The sequence below is a fragment of the Poeciliopsis prolifica genome, unplaced genomic scaffold, assembly GCF_027474105.1.
Source record: "Poeciliopsis prolifica strain line A6 unplaced genomic scaffold, Auburn_PproV2 SCAFFOLD014, whole genome shotgun sequence".
Taxonomy (NCBI): Eukaryota; Metazoa; Chordata; class Actinopteri; order Cyprinodontiformes; family Poeciliidae; genus Poeciliopsis; species Poeciliopsis prolifica.
The window spans coordinates 1,798,817-1,815,897 of NW_026562389.1; the positions used below are offsets into that span (position 1 = coordinate 1,798,817).

Here is a 17,081-nt window from a genome sequence, read left to right on the forward strand (position 1 = left end):
CAGATACGATAGCTGAACAAAGGCCACCCTTGATGTGCCAAAACTTTCACTGATATATTTTTTCTCAAAATTTAAATCTAAATAATAACAAATTTATATTTTTTGTTATATGTTTATCTTGCAAAAGTGCTCATAATAATGATATTTTAATGAATAAATACATTTTGGATTTATTTCTGTACTCAAAAAGAAATGCAGCAGCAGATACTCAAGGATTTGAGTATCTGTGTGGACCTTATAGAAAGTCTGAAATAACAAGTTAGATTGGATATAAAAATGTTAACTCAGCTTCTTTTATTTATTTATTTTAATTTTTTGCATGTTTTGACATCCAGACATGCAAGGTCAAACCCCTGCCACCTGTATGGTCTTTAAATTACTTTAAATTCAAGTTAAATTGGACTCCGAAAATGCAAAGCAGAGCAATGAAAAGTTTGTGTACTTTGCACTTCCAAAATAAAGATACCAGATTTCTAGAGTAGAATATGTAATTCCTTTTTAGGAGTCTAGATTTTAAAACACATAAGATCTAAGCCAGACCACATTCCACAAAAGCAGTAGCACCCCACTTTACCACTATTCATTAATTAAAATCTGATTGTTTAGGTACATGAGACCTGCAGAAAATACGATCTAAAACTACTGAAGCAGTTTACTATTTTGTAGTCAAATGCTATTATAAGTTAGCAAAAGAAAATAATTCAAATGGAAATAATTCTTTTAAAAAAAAATTACATTTTTATCTGAAAAATGCTTCAGAACCCTGTAAGTACAGAAGCAGAAACATCACAGAAGGTTCATCAAACTTACATAAAATATAAACAGTAATTTTTTTTGTTGCCAACCTGTGAAGTGTGCATTTGTGAGAAATTTGTAACCAGAAGAACAACATTTAAAAGGTTATACATTATTCACATAACCATATACATCAAGACACTAGTAAAACTCTATCAGTGCCTAGTTAGTGGTATTGGTTCTGTGTAGATTTGATCTACCTTGCAGGTCACTCCACTATATTACTAAGGTGCAAAATCTTACCAGTTTGGATATGTTAAACACATGATGTCATCCATTTTGTCCTAGAATGAGGGACATTGCCACAGTGCCATTATTTGTTCTCTACATACACCCTAATTTAGAAACTGATATGCCCCAAATTACAGTTTTGAATCCAACAGCTGACGTGATTTATCGCCTCCTTGTTTGCTGAAGGAACGTGAGATGAGACCTTTAGATGTCATCTAATATTGATCCAAAAGAGAAACACTGCACAGCCACAGAAACAGGACCAGAGTGTTAGATGTAGACAAAGGGCTTTTTGTCCAGAGAATAGTTGTTGAGATCCAAACAGCAAAAGAGCTATGTGTGGTATCCTGTTACACAATGCCAATTTACTGCCTCAACACTCACTACATTCTATACTGCCCACTCCAACACCTCTCTCTCTGCCTCAGTACATCTGATGCTGCTGGAGTACCTTTGTTTAAAAAAAAAAAAGTCATGAAGTACGCAGGCATGCAGTTATACTACTGTACTTTGTGTGTGTCTGTGTGTGGCTATGGTAACTATGATAGCTAAAATGCTGCACAGGCATGTGTGTGGGAACATCTGTGAAGTGTGTATAATGGGCAGAGGACGCTGCTTCCACCATTTTTATCAGAGCGTTTTAAGGTACCTTGATGTCATGCACTGCTTTTTACCCACTTATTTTCTCAAGATCATTGCAAGCACCCGATTTTATTACAGGTGAATCTAATTAAATTATAATCAAAAACAGACTCTTTTTCCAAAACGTTACTCAGATATTATACATATTCATTACCCACTGAACACCAAAATTCAACCATTTATTTCATTTTATTTTGATGATTGTGGTTTAGAGCTTATGATAACCCAAACCCCCCAAAAACATGTTTAAAACAAGACTGTTGTGCTATGGCACAACAGTCTTGTGTCAGGCCAACATTTGTCAAGATTATGGGGACGGATGTTGGCCTGACTTTGCTCAGGCAAAGGTCATTGATGACCTCCATAAAGACTTTAAAACACAGAAAGGTCATTAAACAAAATGGCTGTTCAGATTGCTGCATCTGAGCTCATTAATGGGAAGTTGAGTGGAATATGGAGTAGCAAAAGGTGCACAAACACAGGCAGTCAAACAGAAGCTAGTGAAGAGTTTGGCAAAGCTTCACAGGACATGGACTGTAACTGGACTCAAGACTTAAAGTGTCACAACACACAGATGTGTGCGTTATATCTCTTGATTCAGAAACGACATCAGAAGCCTTTCAACTGGGCTGTAGAGATAATAGGACAGGATGTTTGCCCGTTATCAGCTTTTCATACAAAAGCGAACTTTGTATTTTATTTGGAAATACATGGTTCAGACTCTGGGAGAAGGATGAAGAGACACAAAATACCAGTTGCTTGAGGTCCAGTGTGATGTTTCCACAGTCAGGAATGATTTGGGGAATCATCTGCTGGTGCTGGTCTGCTGTTCATTAAGTCCAAAGTCTGGGTGTTTGTCGAGCAGGAAAGTTCTGATCACTTCATATTATTTCCCGACAAACTTTATGAGGACTGATTTAGTTTCCCAGCAGAACTTAGCGCCAGCTTACATTACCAAAAATACCAATACCTGCTTTAATGATCGTGGCATTACCGTCGAGATCTAAATTCATAGATGACTTATGGAGTATTATCAAAGGGAAGATGGGAAACACCATACCTGAGAATGTAAATGACTGGGAAACCACCATGAAATCAGCCATAGATTAAAACAAACTGAAATGCAGCTGTATAATTCAATATACTGCAACCTTAAGATGAGACAGTAGAAGCTGTGGTCAGGGCGCTTTTCTGTACGTAGGTGTTTGCATGATCAGCGTTATTATGTTTGAGTGTGTAATCACAAATGAATGAATGGATCAGAATGAAAAAACGAGGAATGAAGAGAATTGCCCGTTCTACCTTTCTCCCTGTTTTTCTCTCCCCTCCTTCACTTTCCTTCTGTCTCTCCCTCCGGAGTCAAGTAGCGAGTTTCCGTCAGAGGAACAAGTGATAGCGCACCCACCTTCTCTCCCTTTCCTCCCACCTCTCCTCCCTCCCCTTCCTGCTTCGCTCGGTCTCTTTCTCTGCCTCTGCAAAGCATTCCTCTCCGTCCCGATCACTTGCCCCCCCGGCTCACTGTTCTCCCCTTCTCCTCTGTCGTTCAGTGGCTGCATGAAAGGAGCGCTGTGTGGTCACAGGCGAGGCTGGTGGAAGAAGTCAAAGCAGAGGTAGGCGCACAACTCCTCCGCTTCTGTCCTTTTCTCTCTCTTTCTTCTTCTCATCTTCAGGGAGTGGCAGACAGTCTTCAAGAAAAGCGCTCAGAGTGGAAATATTGCACATGCTTGATATGATTATCATCTGATTTTCATCAGTCTTCTCTTTTACCAAGTTAATTCCCCCTTCTTTGCCTCCTCAGTGCTTCCTTAATTCATTTCTACGCTTTTTAAAAATTGTTCCATGCTTTATTTCACATTATTTTGATATAATCTCTTATCTCTACCTCTTTCGCACTTTGTTTACCTCTCTTTCCCACATTCACTCCCCGCTTCAGTCTCTCCCTCTGTCTGCCTCCGAGAGGAGTGCAGCGCGTGCACACACAGCGCTGTGCATCTGTTGCGTGTTGTACGCTGCTGCCTATCAGATTTCCCATAATGCTCCCATGTTGTTCTTAATTGCTTTGCCTATATTTTCACATCCTCGCATTTATATTTCTACAAAGAAAGATAAAATGTGCCCTTTAACTTTAAAGTGCCAAAATAGCTTTAGTGACTTTATTTTAAAAAAAGATCCATCAGATTCAGGTCTAAATGTTCATAGGTATTTCTTTGTTCTATGTCATTCAACCATATTCATATATTCATTTTTTGGAAACACGTGATGGTTGTTGTGCAAATTGAAAGCTGCTGTGCTCCGTTTTATTTATTTTGTCTTCGCTGGTTGCTTATGTTAGTTGAGTGCAGAAAAGTTGCAAATGAGTGCAGGACTGTTTTCGCTGTGTGAATTTTTGTTCACTTTGCACTCTGATGAGCTTTCTGACTGCTCTGTTGTTCTGTGAGCGTTTTATCTGAAGTCTTTGTCTGAGAGCTTTTTTTTTTTCGTTGAACAATGTCCACTTTTCTGATGTTCCACTCTCACCTTTATTTCATCTTTGTCATTTTTTTATCCTCCACCATCACACTGTTTCCCCCGGGGCTACTCTGTCTGTTCTTCCTATCTTTTCCCGCCTTCACCTCCTCACCCCCACCATCGTCTCTCTGCAGGTTGTAAAATGGATTCTCTCCAGTCGGACTCACCAGGCGACGGGCAAAAAGCGGAAGAGAACAGAACCCAAGGTGAACTACAAAGAGGTAGGCACTCTGCAGTATTAAGTCTCTTATCTTTATCTCTTTACTCGCTCTACTTCTTCCTCTTCAATATGTCCCCTTTTTATCCTTAGAGGACCTTTCTCTTCCCAAACTGTTGTGGGTTTCTCTTTAAACATTGCTGTGATTTTTTTTTTTCTTTTGAACTTCAGAGTAATTTTGTTTGTCGGACAACATGGTTATCCCCAACTCTGTTGATGTGTTGTGTCTGAAAGGACAAGACAGCCCTGTACTTTTACAGTCTGCGTTTATGTCCTGTCCTCGGCTGGTGTGTGTTTTAACCTTTTAAGAGCGTGTATACATCACATACAGTGCGTGTGTGTGTGTGTGTGTGTGTGGTCATGGTCAAAGTGGATGTGGTGTCTGTGTTTTCCTGGGTGGTAGCCACCATTGAGCCCATACATTCAGAACTTGAAGGAATATTTAAAGTTTTTAAAGTGTAATTGTGAAGTTATTGTCTGTCCCCTTACGTACTGTAGAAAAATTGTTATATCACCATGAGTTTGCAGAAAAGTGAATACATCTTCAGATCAGTGGAAGACTACCAGCAATTCAATTTAGTTTTTTTAATGTATCACAAATTCAGAACAAAAGGTATCTCTAAGCTTTTCACAAATAGTCTACTTTATATATAGAAATACAGCTATGCCCAAAATTGTTCAAACTCCTTCCAGATTTATATTATGAAAACTATTTTAATGTGACCAACATATTTCTTCTGTCTAGAAGTAATAATAATGAAGACAATTAAAAATAGTAACTGCTTTTGTGGCTTCATCTTGGAAAAGAAATCCACATTTTTTTTTTATGATGCAGTTGTAAAATGTATTGGAAACTCACGTACAGTTATTAATAGAAGTTGTTTCTTCAGTGATTTTGTCCATTGGAAGACAGGGCAATTTTCTCCTATATTGAAAAAGAACATGAAGTTCAACCTGTAGACAAGAGACCGCTTATTACTGATTTCTTAGTCAAGAGATGGCCTGGTTTCTAGGTGTAATGGCAATATTTGAGGCTGCTGGCTCTATTGAGCCACTTTATTGACAAAATATGGAATAAATCTTCAATCAAGAAAAAGACCTGGAGAAGCCCTGGAAAGCACTATCGTTGACAGTGTTTTTGCAAAAATGACAGCCATACGTTAAGTCCAGTCTTTAAGGGAAGTGATGAGCAGCAGCAGATTAGGTGGATTGATGTAGATGACAAAGTCAGCCACACCAGTATAAACCAGGGTTGTTGCTATTAGTTTCCCACTAGGATCATGTGACCAATCATGACTTTTGTTGAAGGCTAAGCTAATGGATGGACGCAAGCATTTAATTAATAAATAACTGATTATGTGATCTATTTAAAAAATTTCTTCCACAGACAGAAGACCTTGCAACTGACCACCATTTGACCAATCAAATGTTACCCACCATACTGAGGCATTATATTTAGTTGAGCTATATAATTATATTTAACTAAAGCAGTTGTTTAAAATACCAAAGTCCCATGTTTTATTTCATGTTTAGTCTGTGAATTAAAACTGAGGCTGCAAATGTTAAGAGGAAAATCTGACCAAGTTTTCCACAAACTAAGCACACCACTATAACTCTGACCTCTGCAAATAAACACTTTTTTTTTCAGCAGAGCTGATATGTCTTAGGTTAACTCACATCTCTGTTTACGGATGCAGAGTGACTGCTGGAGGACTGACTGTGATGGCTTATGTAGCTTTGAAAATCATAAAGTAAAAGACAAGGGCTTAAAAGACGAAAGCTAATTTTTCAAAATAAAAACTGCATGTTTGGGTTTGTATGCAAAATGAACGCATTATGCATGTTTTTCATTCAGTTTCCCTGAGATTTTCTTCAAACTGGCAGAGCAATGACATCTGTCTGCTACTAGTGTTAGAGAAATTTGCAAAAAAAAAAACCTAACGCTTTACTGGTAATCTTTATTTTCTCTAATCTTACTTGTCTCTGCATTCTTTCTGTCAGTTTAAAGTTTTACTAACCACATAAAAAGGTAAAGAATCAGTGGAAAACTGGAAAAAAAGCACAGTTTTGCCTGCATGTGTTGTGTTAATTAGGAATCTCTGGAGACAGCTAATCCCTTCCACCCACTAATTGACACACACACACTTGCGCACGCCTGCATCATTAATGAACACACACTGATCTATAAGCCACCGAGGGCCAGAAGTCATTAGCGAGAGTAGAGCGGCTTTTATATATCACTCACAATACTCTCAGATGTTGTAAACTGTTGAAAACCTTTTCAAAACCACTCATCTTTTTTTTACAACACATTTTATTTCATGAATAAGTTAGGCAAGCACTCCTTGGTGTCATGAAATAAAATCTTGCCAAGACAGCTGCCTTTTTAGACGTCTTTTTCTTTTTTCTTGAACACAATGTTCTCAAGCTTAAAGCATCTAATTGAAGAAATATTAAAAAAGATCATTTTAACACGTCTAAGCTGATTCTTAAACCCATTTGGCATCTCATAAAATCCTGTGTCGGAACATGATGAGATTACCTTAAATTCCTGAGTTTGCTATGAATGAAATGCCAGCACAGCCACCCCTCTGTCCTTAAAACCACCTGATACCTAAATGTCTGGCATATTTTACAACACACACACACACACACGTATACACTTACTTCTGAGAGGCAGCTAAAGGGCCCCTTCCTGTTGGGGTATAGGGGGCTGCTGAGATCAGCCTCATGAAAGAATAGCCAATTACTGTCCACTTGGCCATACACAATAGTGAGAAAGAGGAGGGAGGCGCAAATGGATGGACGAATGGAGCGAGGGAGCAGGGGGGTGGGTAGGAGGTCAGCGTTTGAAGTAACACCATAAAAGCCAGTCTGAAAGGAAAAACTGAGAGACCCCATTCCCTCCCCTGTGGACCGACCCTCTCCACTCTCCTCCCCGGTGTCCCTCTCCCCTTCTTTTGTTTCTAGGAACAGTGAGTGCCCCATGGATGGACCAGGTGTATTTTATATTACTCCTTCATGTACTTCAAACACCCCGACAGCCCTGTTCCTGCTAAGCTCCCTCTCTCTTGATCCTCCTCGCTCTTTCTCCTCCCTCCGTCTACCAGCCTGTTGCAAGGTTATAAATCAATCAGCAGAAGTGATCGCAAAAGGCAATTTAGAACGCTCAAAACGAAAGAGGCAATACGGTAGAATGTGATGTGGGAGAAGAAGTTAGGGTATGACAGAGATGAAGGGAGGGAGTATTTTGTCAGAAATTTGGAGTGAAGAAAAAATTAGACAATGACGATCCAAACAAAGATTGTACATGGAAATCTCAGAAAAAGGAAACATACTTGACGAGATAGAAAGGGTTAGGGTCAGGATGATTTTTGTGGATAAATAATACATTTTAAGCAAGGACCCTGGTGGATTCGTTATTGCAAAATATTGAAAGGTCATGAAAGTGCTGGTGAGAATCACATGACGTAAATGATGTACTTTTCTTCTCCATTCAGTTCAGTGTATATATACAACATCATGTCCCAACAAATGTCATATCAAAGCAATTTACAAGACAAAAGGGACAAATTCTTATCCAATTAGATTCGATCCAATTTGCTCCAGATGCAATTTGAATCTATCCAATCTATCCAGCAGAGGAAAGGAACCACACTGTTTTAACAGAAAGAAACTTCCAGTACAACCATGCTCCCTCAGAACAACCATCTTCCATTACTACCAAAGGGCTGAGAGGAAGACAGGAAGAAGACACTGAAAAACACAGAAGCACTGGGTCAGGAGTGCTTCCTACTGGGGAAAAAAGTAGAAGGTGAAGGTAATGGCAGCCAAAGCTTCATAAACGACTCCATCCGTGAATCAAACACAGTGAAATACAAAAGCACTGGAACCTTTTATGGGGGGGAAAAAAGTGACAAGGTAGTGACAGGAAAAGCTGCATTCAGGAAAGCATATTAAAACTGGCAGCAATAGGTCTGGCCATAACTCCAAAAATCACAAAAACAGAAAATCTGCAACAGCAGTACTTTCTATGACCAAAAAGCAAAAGGAATGCATAAATCTAAGCCATAAGACTCATGTAAACTATGTAAAAATAGTTAGAAAGGGTTGGTAATGATGGTGAAATAGTCTCATAAGGTGAATGTGTGGACCGAGTCAGTTTTTGTATTTCTCATTAATGACATCAGGGACCATTAGGAACATGCACACATGTGCACTCTCACAGAGATCTGTATATGCACTCCATAGTGGGTTCCAGACACCCCCCACAGAGTAGCCAGAGATCTGGTCAATATTGTAGAGTCAAAGTTTATTACCAACTTCCCCTTGTTTCAGTTTCAGTTACCCTTATTGATTAACGAGCATCATAACGTGCACATCTGGCCTTTCTTTTTTGCGCACTAATACAACTTGTGTGTGCACGGGAGATGCGTGTGCATGTGAGAGCAGAGTGTGTGGAGAGGTCTGCAAAAGGATATTAGTCACGCCTGCATGGTAATGGGCCTCATTTTGCTCTCATTTTCAACTGCGGTCACTTTAATGAGAGGGTCCATCTGCCCCTGCTGATCAGGACAGGAAACCCTGTGGGGAAATTTTTAGAGTAGCAAGGGATCTCAGGTACACTAATGACATACCTTTCTTCTTAGTAAAGGTTTACATTAGGAATTGTAATTGACCTGGTTTTTACATTTATTAAATTCCATGTTGACCTGGAGAGTATAGGCATCATCAAAGGCTCGATCCCATGAAACCTTAGGGTAACTTTCTGGGAAAGTGTGTTCAATAATCTCAGGCTTTCATGGAACAACTGGTCTGTAGAGTGGGCTCAATGGCTAGCAGATGCTACAAAAATTCTTATACTTAAGTTTTAGGCTCGTAACATGTCCATCTGTAGTAATCCGACTGTAATACAAGGGTTAAGTCTTTGATGTTACTGAATGGTATGATCAGCATATTTTCAGCCTGTGTTGTTCTGGTAAAAATATAAGGTAAAAATATAGACAGTGTTTGCACAGCTCTTACCTTGGATAAACAAATTCTAGGAAATGGTGTACTCCTGAATTCTTATAATCTATTTTAAATTACTCTGTTCCACACTATTTTTAACTTCACACCTTTAATGATAACAGAAGTGTTCAGCGCTCATTTCCAGGAGACTACTTCTAATTAGCTGGAAAATATAGAAACGTCATATGAGGAACATAAAATTTTAAGATACACTTAACAGACATGTATTTTTATGCACTAAGTTTCTGCATAGACAGATTAAGTAACAATCCGGTCACAAGAATCCTTCTGTGCACCGTAGATGCGAGGGAATGAGTCAGCTCCCAGTGTCGGTTGGTCTGCTCAGGAGGATGGGAATCTGCATCATCCTAATCGATAGGATCAGTTTCTGTACAGATTAGTTACAACAGTGTCCAAATATACTTATATTATATAAAAGTTCTTTTAGTCCAGAACCTTTAATTACATTTGATTACATTTATTATACAAGGAAACATTTTCACGCTAAGAACAATTTCTGGTGCCATATTTAGCTGTGCACTTTACAATTCCTCTAGAATAAATGTAACAGATAATATTTAATTGATACTTTAAGTTACTTAGTCTGTAAACGTTGACTTGAATATCAATGGAATAATTTTTCCCTATGACATGACACAGAGGTCTATTCTCTCTTTAAACAAAGTTGCCAGTATGTGAAGTCAGAACAATAATTAACAACCTGAAAACATCTGCAACTGTGACAATTAAGGGTGGTTTACTTGAAAACATTGTGAAAAGATAGATCACCCATAGTTAATATTCCATGTGTTTTGTGATCAGAAAGTATAGTTTTAAACAAATAAATTGGGAAAAGGTATTGTTTTCCTTCAAGCTCCATTAAAAAGACTGTTTTGGATTTTTTGTGTTCGCCCACTCATTGGGGCATCATCCATTTATATTTTGGAAGGCAAGCTACTTGGATCAAAAGCTGCAAAGCAGCTATTAAATGGACCTTGCAGTGCTGGTGTGCCGCAGGGACAATGCTGCCAGCTTCTATTTTTGTAGACAATGTAAACCCACAAAGAAATTAGTTATGTTTGAGTGCTGACTGAAATCTCTTGTGCTGTAATGAGGTGCGATGCTGATGGTCGGACGGGGGGGGAAGCGGCCATGGTAACTGGAGCCCCTGCATGGAAGAGCAAAAAGGCCCTGATCAAAAGGTTGTTCATTTGGGTGGGGTTGGCAGGTGGTGCACATTATGAAGCTATAAGTATAAGATTTAAAAAGAGGAGGTCAATGTAGAGAATTATTTCAGTCTGCTTTACTTGCTGTTAATCTTTCAATTAGAAGTAGAGTTAATTAGAATTAAGCATCCAATTTAAAAAAAAAAGGCTGTTTTTGTTTCAATTCCTTGTCACACTTCTGCGCTTCTCCAAACTAAAACTCGCTAATATTCTTTCACTCAGCCTAAAGAAACCTACCTTACTGGTACTTATTGTACCAATATGAGGTAACTTAACAAGAAGTTACCTCATACCTAAGTTGTACTTTGGTATGGTGTGTCCCATGTACTCTCATTATGTTGTAAAATGGAAGGAGCAAAATAAGAAAAATATGGAGCATGATTAATATTTTAGTAGCCGACTGGCCGATGAAACTAAAAATCTCCCAATATTTGTCACTGTCTCAGTGCATTCTTACTTTGAAAAGTGGAGATCAAAGTTTTCAAGGTGAATTGGGCAAGCAATATAATCCCAGCATGCTGTGTTTCTTTTAAAGGAATGCATGAAACATTTGGTAGTCTTAACAGTTTTATCCTCCTGTTTCCCAGTCTACCTGTATGTTTTTTATTTTTTATCAGTACCACTTGAAAACACAATCCATCCCATAAATATCAGGGTTCGTTTTTCTAACACAGCATCTGCTTTTGTTTTGTTGTTCCATTCAGCACTCAGCCATATTTGGCATCCTCTCAGTTTCTGAAGTGTTGACACTCACACATCTGGTTTTTCCCCCCTCCATCTCTTATTTCTCCAGTGCACTGTCAACTGTTTCATTTTGTCTTCTTCGTTTCCTTCTCCACTTTTCCTAATCTCTTATGCCTTTTATCACAAAGTCTGTCTCACTCTTTCTGTGTCTGCCTCTTAGTGTGATTTATTGGCAATGAATCAGGGATGAGGGAGTATGCCGGAGGAGAGATGGGAACATTCAGGGAAATGGCTGTTTCCGGCCAGACTCTACATCAGGATGGGAAATGGTTGGAAGAAGAATGTATGTGTGTGTTTCTCCATCAGTAGGTCGCCTAGGGGATGAGCTAAGGGCTAATCTAGATCACTGTTGCTACTACCAATGCACTCGTCTTCACATGAAATACATTTTTTGTGCAGAGAAGGTATTACATGTGTTCTACTGTAGAAATCGCAGTAAAGATTGTCAGGATAAACAGAGGTGCATTTATTTCAGTATTAGATATGTCCTGAGATGGTTTGTGGTTTTCTATCCAGTTAAAAAGTAAATAAATAAATAACAAAAAAATAGAAGTTTGTATTGTGCAGCTGTTTGCTTGGCTGCCGTTCAGAACAGACATTGCCAGATTAAACAGGTGGAAAGTGAAAAGTGACCATAGGGAAGAGAAAAACAACCTGTGCTACTCAGTTTTGTGCTTAAGATTTTGCATTGCTCAGAAGGGATGTGATTGTGTGCTTGAAACTTACTTCTCATCTGGTTGTCAAGTTTCTTTTTCGGTTGCAGGATGAGAAAACATTCTGATGGTTTCATACATGAACCAGATTGTTAGAAAATATTGAAAAGAAAAGGACCAGAAGACAATCAAAAGCAGAAAAAAAAAGGACTTAGTTCTGGACATCTAAAAAGTCAATAGAACCAAAGAAAGACAACAGATCAATGAAAGCATTCTGGTGGCTTCATCAATTTTTGCTGTATCTTTTGTGGAAAGTGCTGACCAGGATTCAATCTGTGCGAATTAAAGGATCAGTGCAGCAAACAACAGCTGTTTGATTCACAGGACACTTCAAATCAAAAAGCTGTTGATCCAGTTTTAGCTGCAAATAAAACCGCAGGTCAACTGTGTGATTGAATAAATAAATATCTAAAGACGTCCCTTCAATACAGCATGCAGATCATATCAACAGCTGTGTGTCCATCTGTGTTTCATGCCAGCTTCTCAGCAGCAATGTGTAGTGTGTGTATTGCTGCAGCACCTGCGACAACCTCCACAGTATTTCTGCACGGTGAAGTCTTTGTGTTTGGTAAATCAAACACTTTCATATAACCAGTTATTTAAATAATTTTGATATCTATGAAGAAAATGTTGACTCAAATGCTGATTTCTAAATATATTCAAGGTCATGGCATATAATATGTATAAACTGGTTTTATTCAGGCATGTTTGATATGCTATGTTATGTGTGCAAATAAATCAGTTTCATAATCTAACTTTTTTAACTCATAATTCAACTAACTATGTTTGTCACCAATTTTAAAAGTGAATAAAGTATTTGCCTCTCCCCAAAAACATGGTCTGCCATTCATATCCATAGATAATTAAATTTGTAAATCAACAACATATCTAATTAACAATTTACAAAGTTAAGCAACAAAGCTGTTAATTCTCTTTCACACAATCCTTATATGTTAGAAGAAGTAATAAATTGTATTATTAGTATAGAAGTACATGTAAAGATGGGAATTCATCCAAAGTATTTTCAAACAAAATACATTGTACTATAAAAACGTTCATTAAAATTTAACATTAAATATACTTTTTTAGCAGGTTATTATGGCTTGATTTTAGAAGTCCGACTCAATAAAAACAAATTTGTGTGTAAAAGGCACATGACAGTCAATTGATGTCACGGCAGTTACAATGCAAACGATGCTTTTCAGCACATGCTGAACACATGGTATGAAACCTGCCTAAAGCTTCCCTTATATAACATTTTTATTTCATGCCGTGATCTTGAAAGATAATTCTGCATGACTTGAAAGTACAAGTCAAAAGATGTCTGGTCGGTAGCTGACAATAGGGTTTCTTTCTGAAACAGATTGAGAAACCAATGGGAGGAATGAACACTAAAACTGCAGTAATTGTATTCCTCAAATGTTGCATGAGAAGTTGGACATTTGCTTTCAAAGGTAGAGAGGAGACAGGTCTACTTCTGCCATTTTAATAAGGTGTTGAAGATATGGTAAGAAAGTCAGAGGAAGAAATCTGAAGAGTGTGTTTTTCATTCATCATTCATCAGCTGTTCTGTGTTCAGGGTCATTTAAAGCTCATTGTCCGTCTCATCTCTTACGAAAACTTCCTGTCCTCTCACTGCTATGTGGGTAAAAGAGGAGGTGTACTGAGAAGGGATTGTGTGAGGTTTACATTGCTGACAAGCTTGATCACGGCAGATATAGCAACGAAGAATTGCTGCTCAAGTTTTTGTGACTAAAAGCACACCTTCATGTAGAGTACATCCATGCATGTCTGTTTAAATCCTCACAGACCTAATGACTTATGTTATAAACTTAAGTGTACCTATAAACTTTAAACATAAATGGGAGCTCAAAACCTCCACAAAATGTATTGTAGTTCAGTTACCTGCTCTTCAACAGACTCACTTAAACTATTGACTGACTTGGGCGTCTGCTGGCAGTTTCTGAGGCACAAATGTCCATTCTCTACATCAGGGTTCGAGTCGAGGGAACTATTCTGCTCCACTGGCAAAGTGTTCAGCGGAGACACGTGCAGTGTAAATCCAGGATGATAAAAAGGCGGTTTCTGGGATATTTTTGTGGAGCATATCTAAAATATCCAAAAGATGCATATCCAAGAGAAAATGCATGTTGGGTTGCTGAAATATCTAGATATAGTGACTGAGATTTGCAAAACAACCAATCCAGGAGCGCCATTTATCTTCCTTGGTCCTGATTGACTGTGACCTCAAGAGCAACCATAGGGAAGAATGTAGGTATCAGTTTCAGTGGTAGTGTTAAGGCAGTTTCCACAGTTTATATTAATGCATATTAAAGTATATTTGGTGTGGAAACTGTCAATCTAGGCAGATCTAAGTCTTCTTACAATGAGCCTAAAGTATTCAAGGATTATAGTTGTTCCTGCTCTGTTGTGGTCTCTAACCTATAGCAAAATTTCTTGCTTATTATCTTATTACCCTTTGTATTAGTTTGCAGTGCAGTGCTTTGACTCTGAGCTAGTCCATGCATTTGTCTGGTGTAGTTCAATCACTGTGCCACGCAATTATGTTTTTCTGAGCACTTGCTGTACATCTGCATCATAGATCCTTCAAGATAGAACCATCTCTCCTCTGATCGCATAAAGTTTTCCTTTGAACTGCAGTTAACTGAAGGTTCTGCAATCTGAACATAGCTTGAGGGAAAAGCTGAAACAGGCATTTTACTGAAGTGGTCAAGAAGAACTAACATTCACATACACACATCCATATGCACTCATGCACTTGCATTCAGAATCCCAAAAGCATTTGAGTGCCATTAAAGTGCAGCTGTGTTTGCCTTACCACCACACATGGAAAACATATCGGGGATGGAGAGGAAGAGCAGCTTTCTAAATATGTTGTCGACAATACACACAAAAACTAGTAGCTAGTAAACTCACAACTCCACATAATTCTTTCTGGGAACCATTCAAACACAAATTTAGACATTTGGTGTAATGCGGCGCAATAAAAATACAGAGCTGTGTGTAGGTCACAGTGTTGAAGATGGTGACACTTCAGACACATAAAGTGGAGAGTAATGGCAATATTGGGCTGAGCTGTAAAAGGGAACTGGCTTTTTAGTGGTGTGAAATGAATCAATACTTTTCCCATAAAGCCTGATTTAGGCGTCACCCAGTCGCTTTTATAGGTACTGTATGTAATGTTGTGTCTGTGCACGTCTGAGAATGCTGCGTATTGAGTGCTTTAACATCTGTCTTTGCTGGTAATAACCGGGGAGCCTACAGCACCCTCAGACAGACATAACGCATTTAGCCTCATCAACAACACACACAGGCTTGCACACAAAGTAAAGGCAGCAATACGTGCTACTGAACCAGTTAGAAATGAGCTGACTAATGTAAAACAAATGTCCCAAAAAAACATTCTTCTTGAAAAACTCAGCCATGTGTTTGTCTTTAATCGCATTGATGACTGCAACAGTATTTTTACAGGTCTACCTAAACATGAAAGACAGTTGCAGCCGATTCAGAACGCTGCTCATCACATTCTCACTAGCACCTTCAAAGACGCAGCACGTTACCCCAGCTCTTTAACATTGGTCATAATAAACATTCAGATGTAAAACATTGTTTTGCAGTCACTTCATATGTCAAAAATCCTACTCTAAAAATATATTTTGACATTTGTGAAGTGGATAGAAAGTGGAAATGTTTCTCTTAGAAGTGTTTTGTGAGGGGTTCAGATGCAGAAAGTGTCGTGGATAATTTCACCAGTGGCATTTGAAATATGTCCTGCTCAAAGAGGAAAGACTCCCATAAAACTGAGGTCATACAACACTTAAGCAAAAGTTATTTCTGTGATGAACTTGTACAATAATAACAGAGGCAGTTCTATTAACATCACCCGAGGGGACAAGCACATTGTAGATTTACAACCTTTATCTTTATAAAGATCTTGTGAGATCTACTTTAAAATGAGAGAAAAAAATAAAAGGCTGTCAGCAATGCTCCAGGCAACATTTTCTACAAATTCCTCAGACTGGGAAATCATGTCCTGCTAAGCTGTTCATGTCATATATATTTTTATGATGTGAGGGTATCTAAAGGACCTTGTAAAAATAATACCCAATGAATATTTTTAACATTTTGTCACTCTACAACCCCAAACCTCAACATATTTTAACTCAAAGATCTGCATAATCTACAGATGTTTAGTTTTAGTCTGCATTTATATTCAGTGCCTTCAGATTTATATAGAGTCTTCCTCCATATCATTTTAATATAGTTATAAATCCAGTTGCTTGATGAAACATCACAGAGCAACTGAATGATATTGGACTATTGCTTAATATTCTAAAATAGAGAATATTAGTGAAAAAACAGCATCTGGTAGACCAATGAATGCAGCAGACAGGTCAGAAATAAACTTTAAGTGAAATTTAAAGCAGGGTTTGGTAAGTCTTGCCTGCCTAACTAAACTGACGTTAATTAGAGATTTAGACCAAAGGGGTCATGGTAGCTCTGGAGGTGCTACAGAGCCGCAGAGTAGATGGGTAAATTTGGGATACTGCACTTTAGACACTTTTATTTGTGAAAAGAAGTTCTGAAAACCATGTATGCTTTATCGTTCTCTTCCCATATACACTACTTTTTGTTGATTGTTTATATTTAATCCAGTACAACAATCCAGATTTGTGCTGATCTGTGACAAAATGTTGAAAGGTTGAAGGGGTGTGATGACTTTTAGAAGGCTTTGTATGGGCTTTGACTATGTATCCCTGTTTCCATTAGTCTGTCCTGATGTTCATCATCTCGTTCTTTCTGTTGTTTTCTGCCATTCCCTAACCTTCCTCCGCTTTCATTATTGTCTCCTATCGTTTCTACGTGTGGCTCAATGTGACTGTGCATGACTACACAACTGCATGCGTCTATCAGCCTTTGCAGTAGATATCTCGTCCACCCTGAATACCTCTGTCAGCTCAGAATGCTTAAACC

General features: G+C 38.3%; 1 protein-coding gene across 1 annotated transcript in view; it reads left to right on the top strand.

The window, feature by feature from the left end:
* aopep (aminopeptidase O (putative)) overlaps positions 1–17,081 on the top strand; it is an 87,634-nt gene that overhangs the window by 43,661 nt on the left and 26,892 nt on the right. Inside the window, exons 13-14 of the mRNA XM_055039416.1 lie at positions 3,216–3,278; positions 4,311–4,397. Of these exons, the coding sequence (XP_054895391.1) occupies positions 3,216–3,278; positions 4,311–4,397 (150 nt within the window). The remainder of the gene's footprint in view (positions 1–3,215; positions 3,279–4,310; positions 4,398–17,081) is intronic.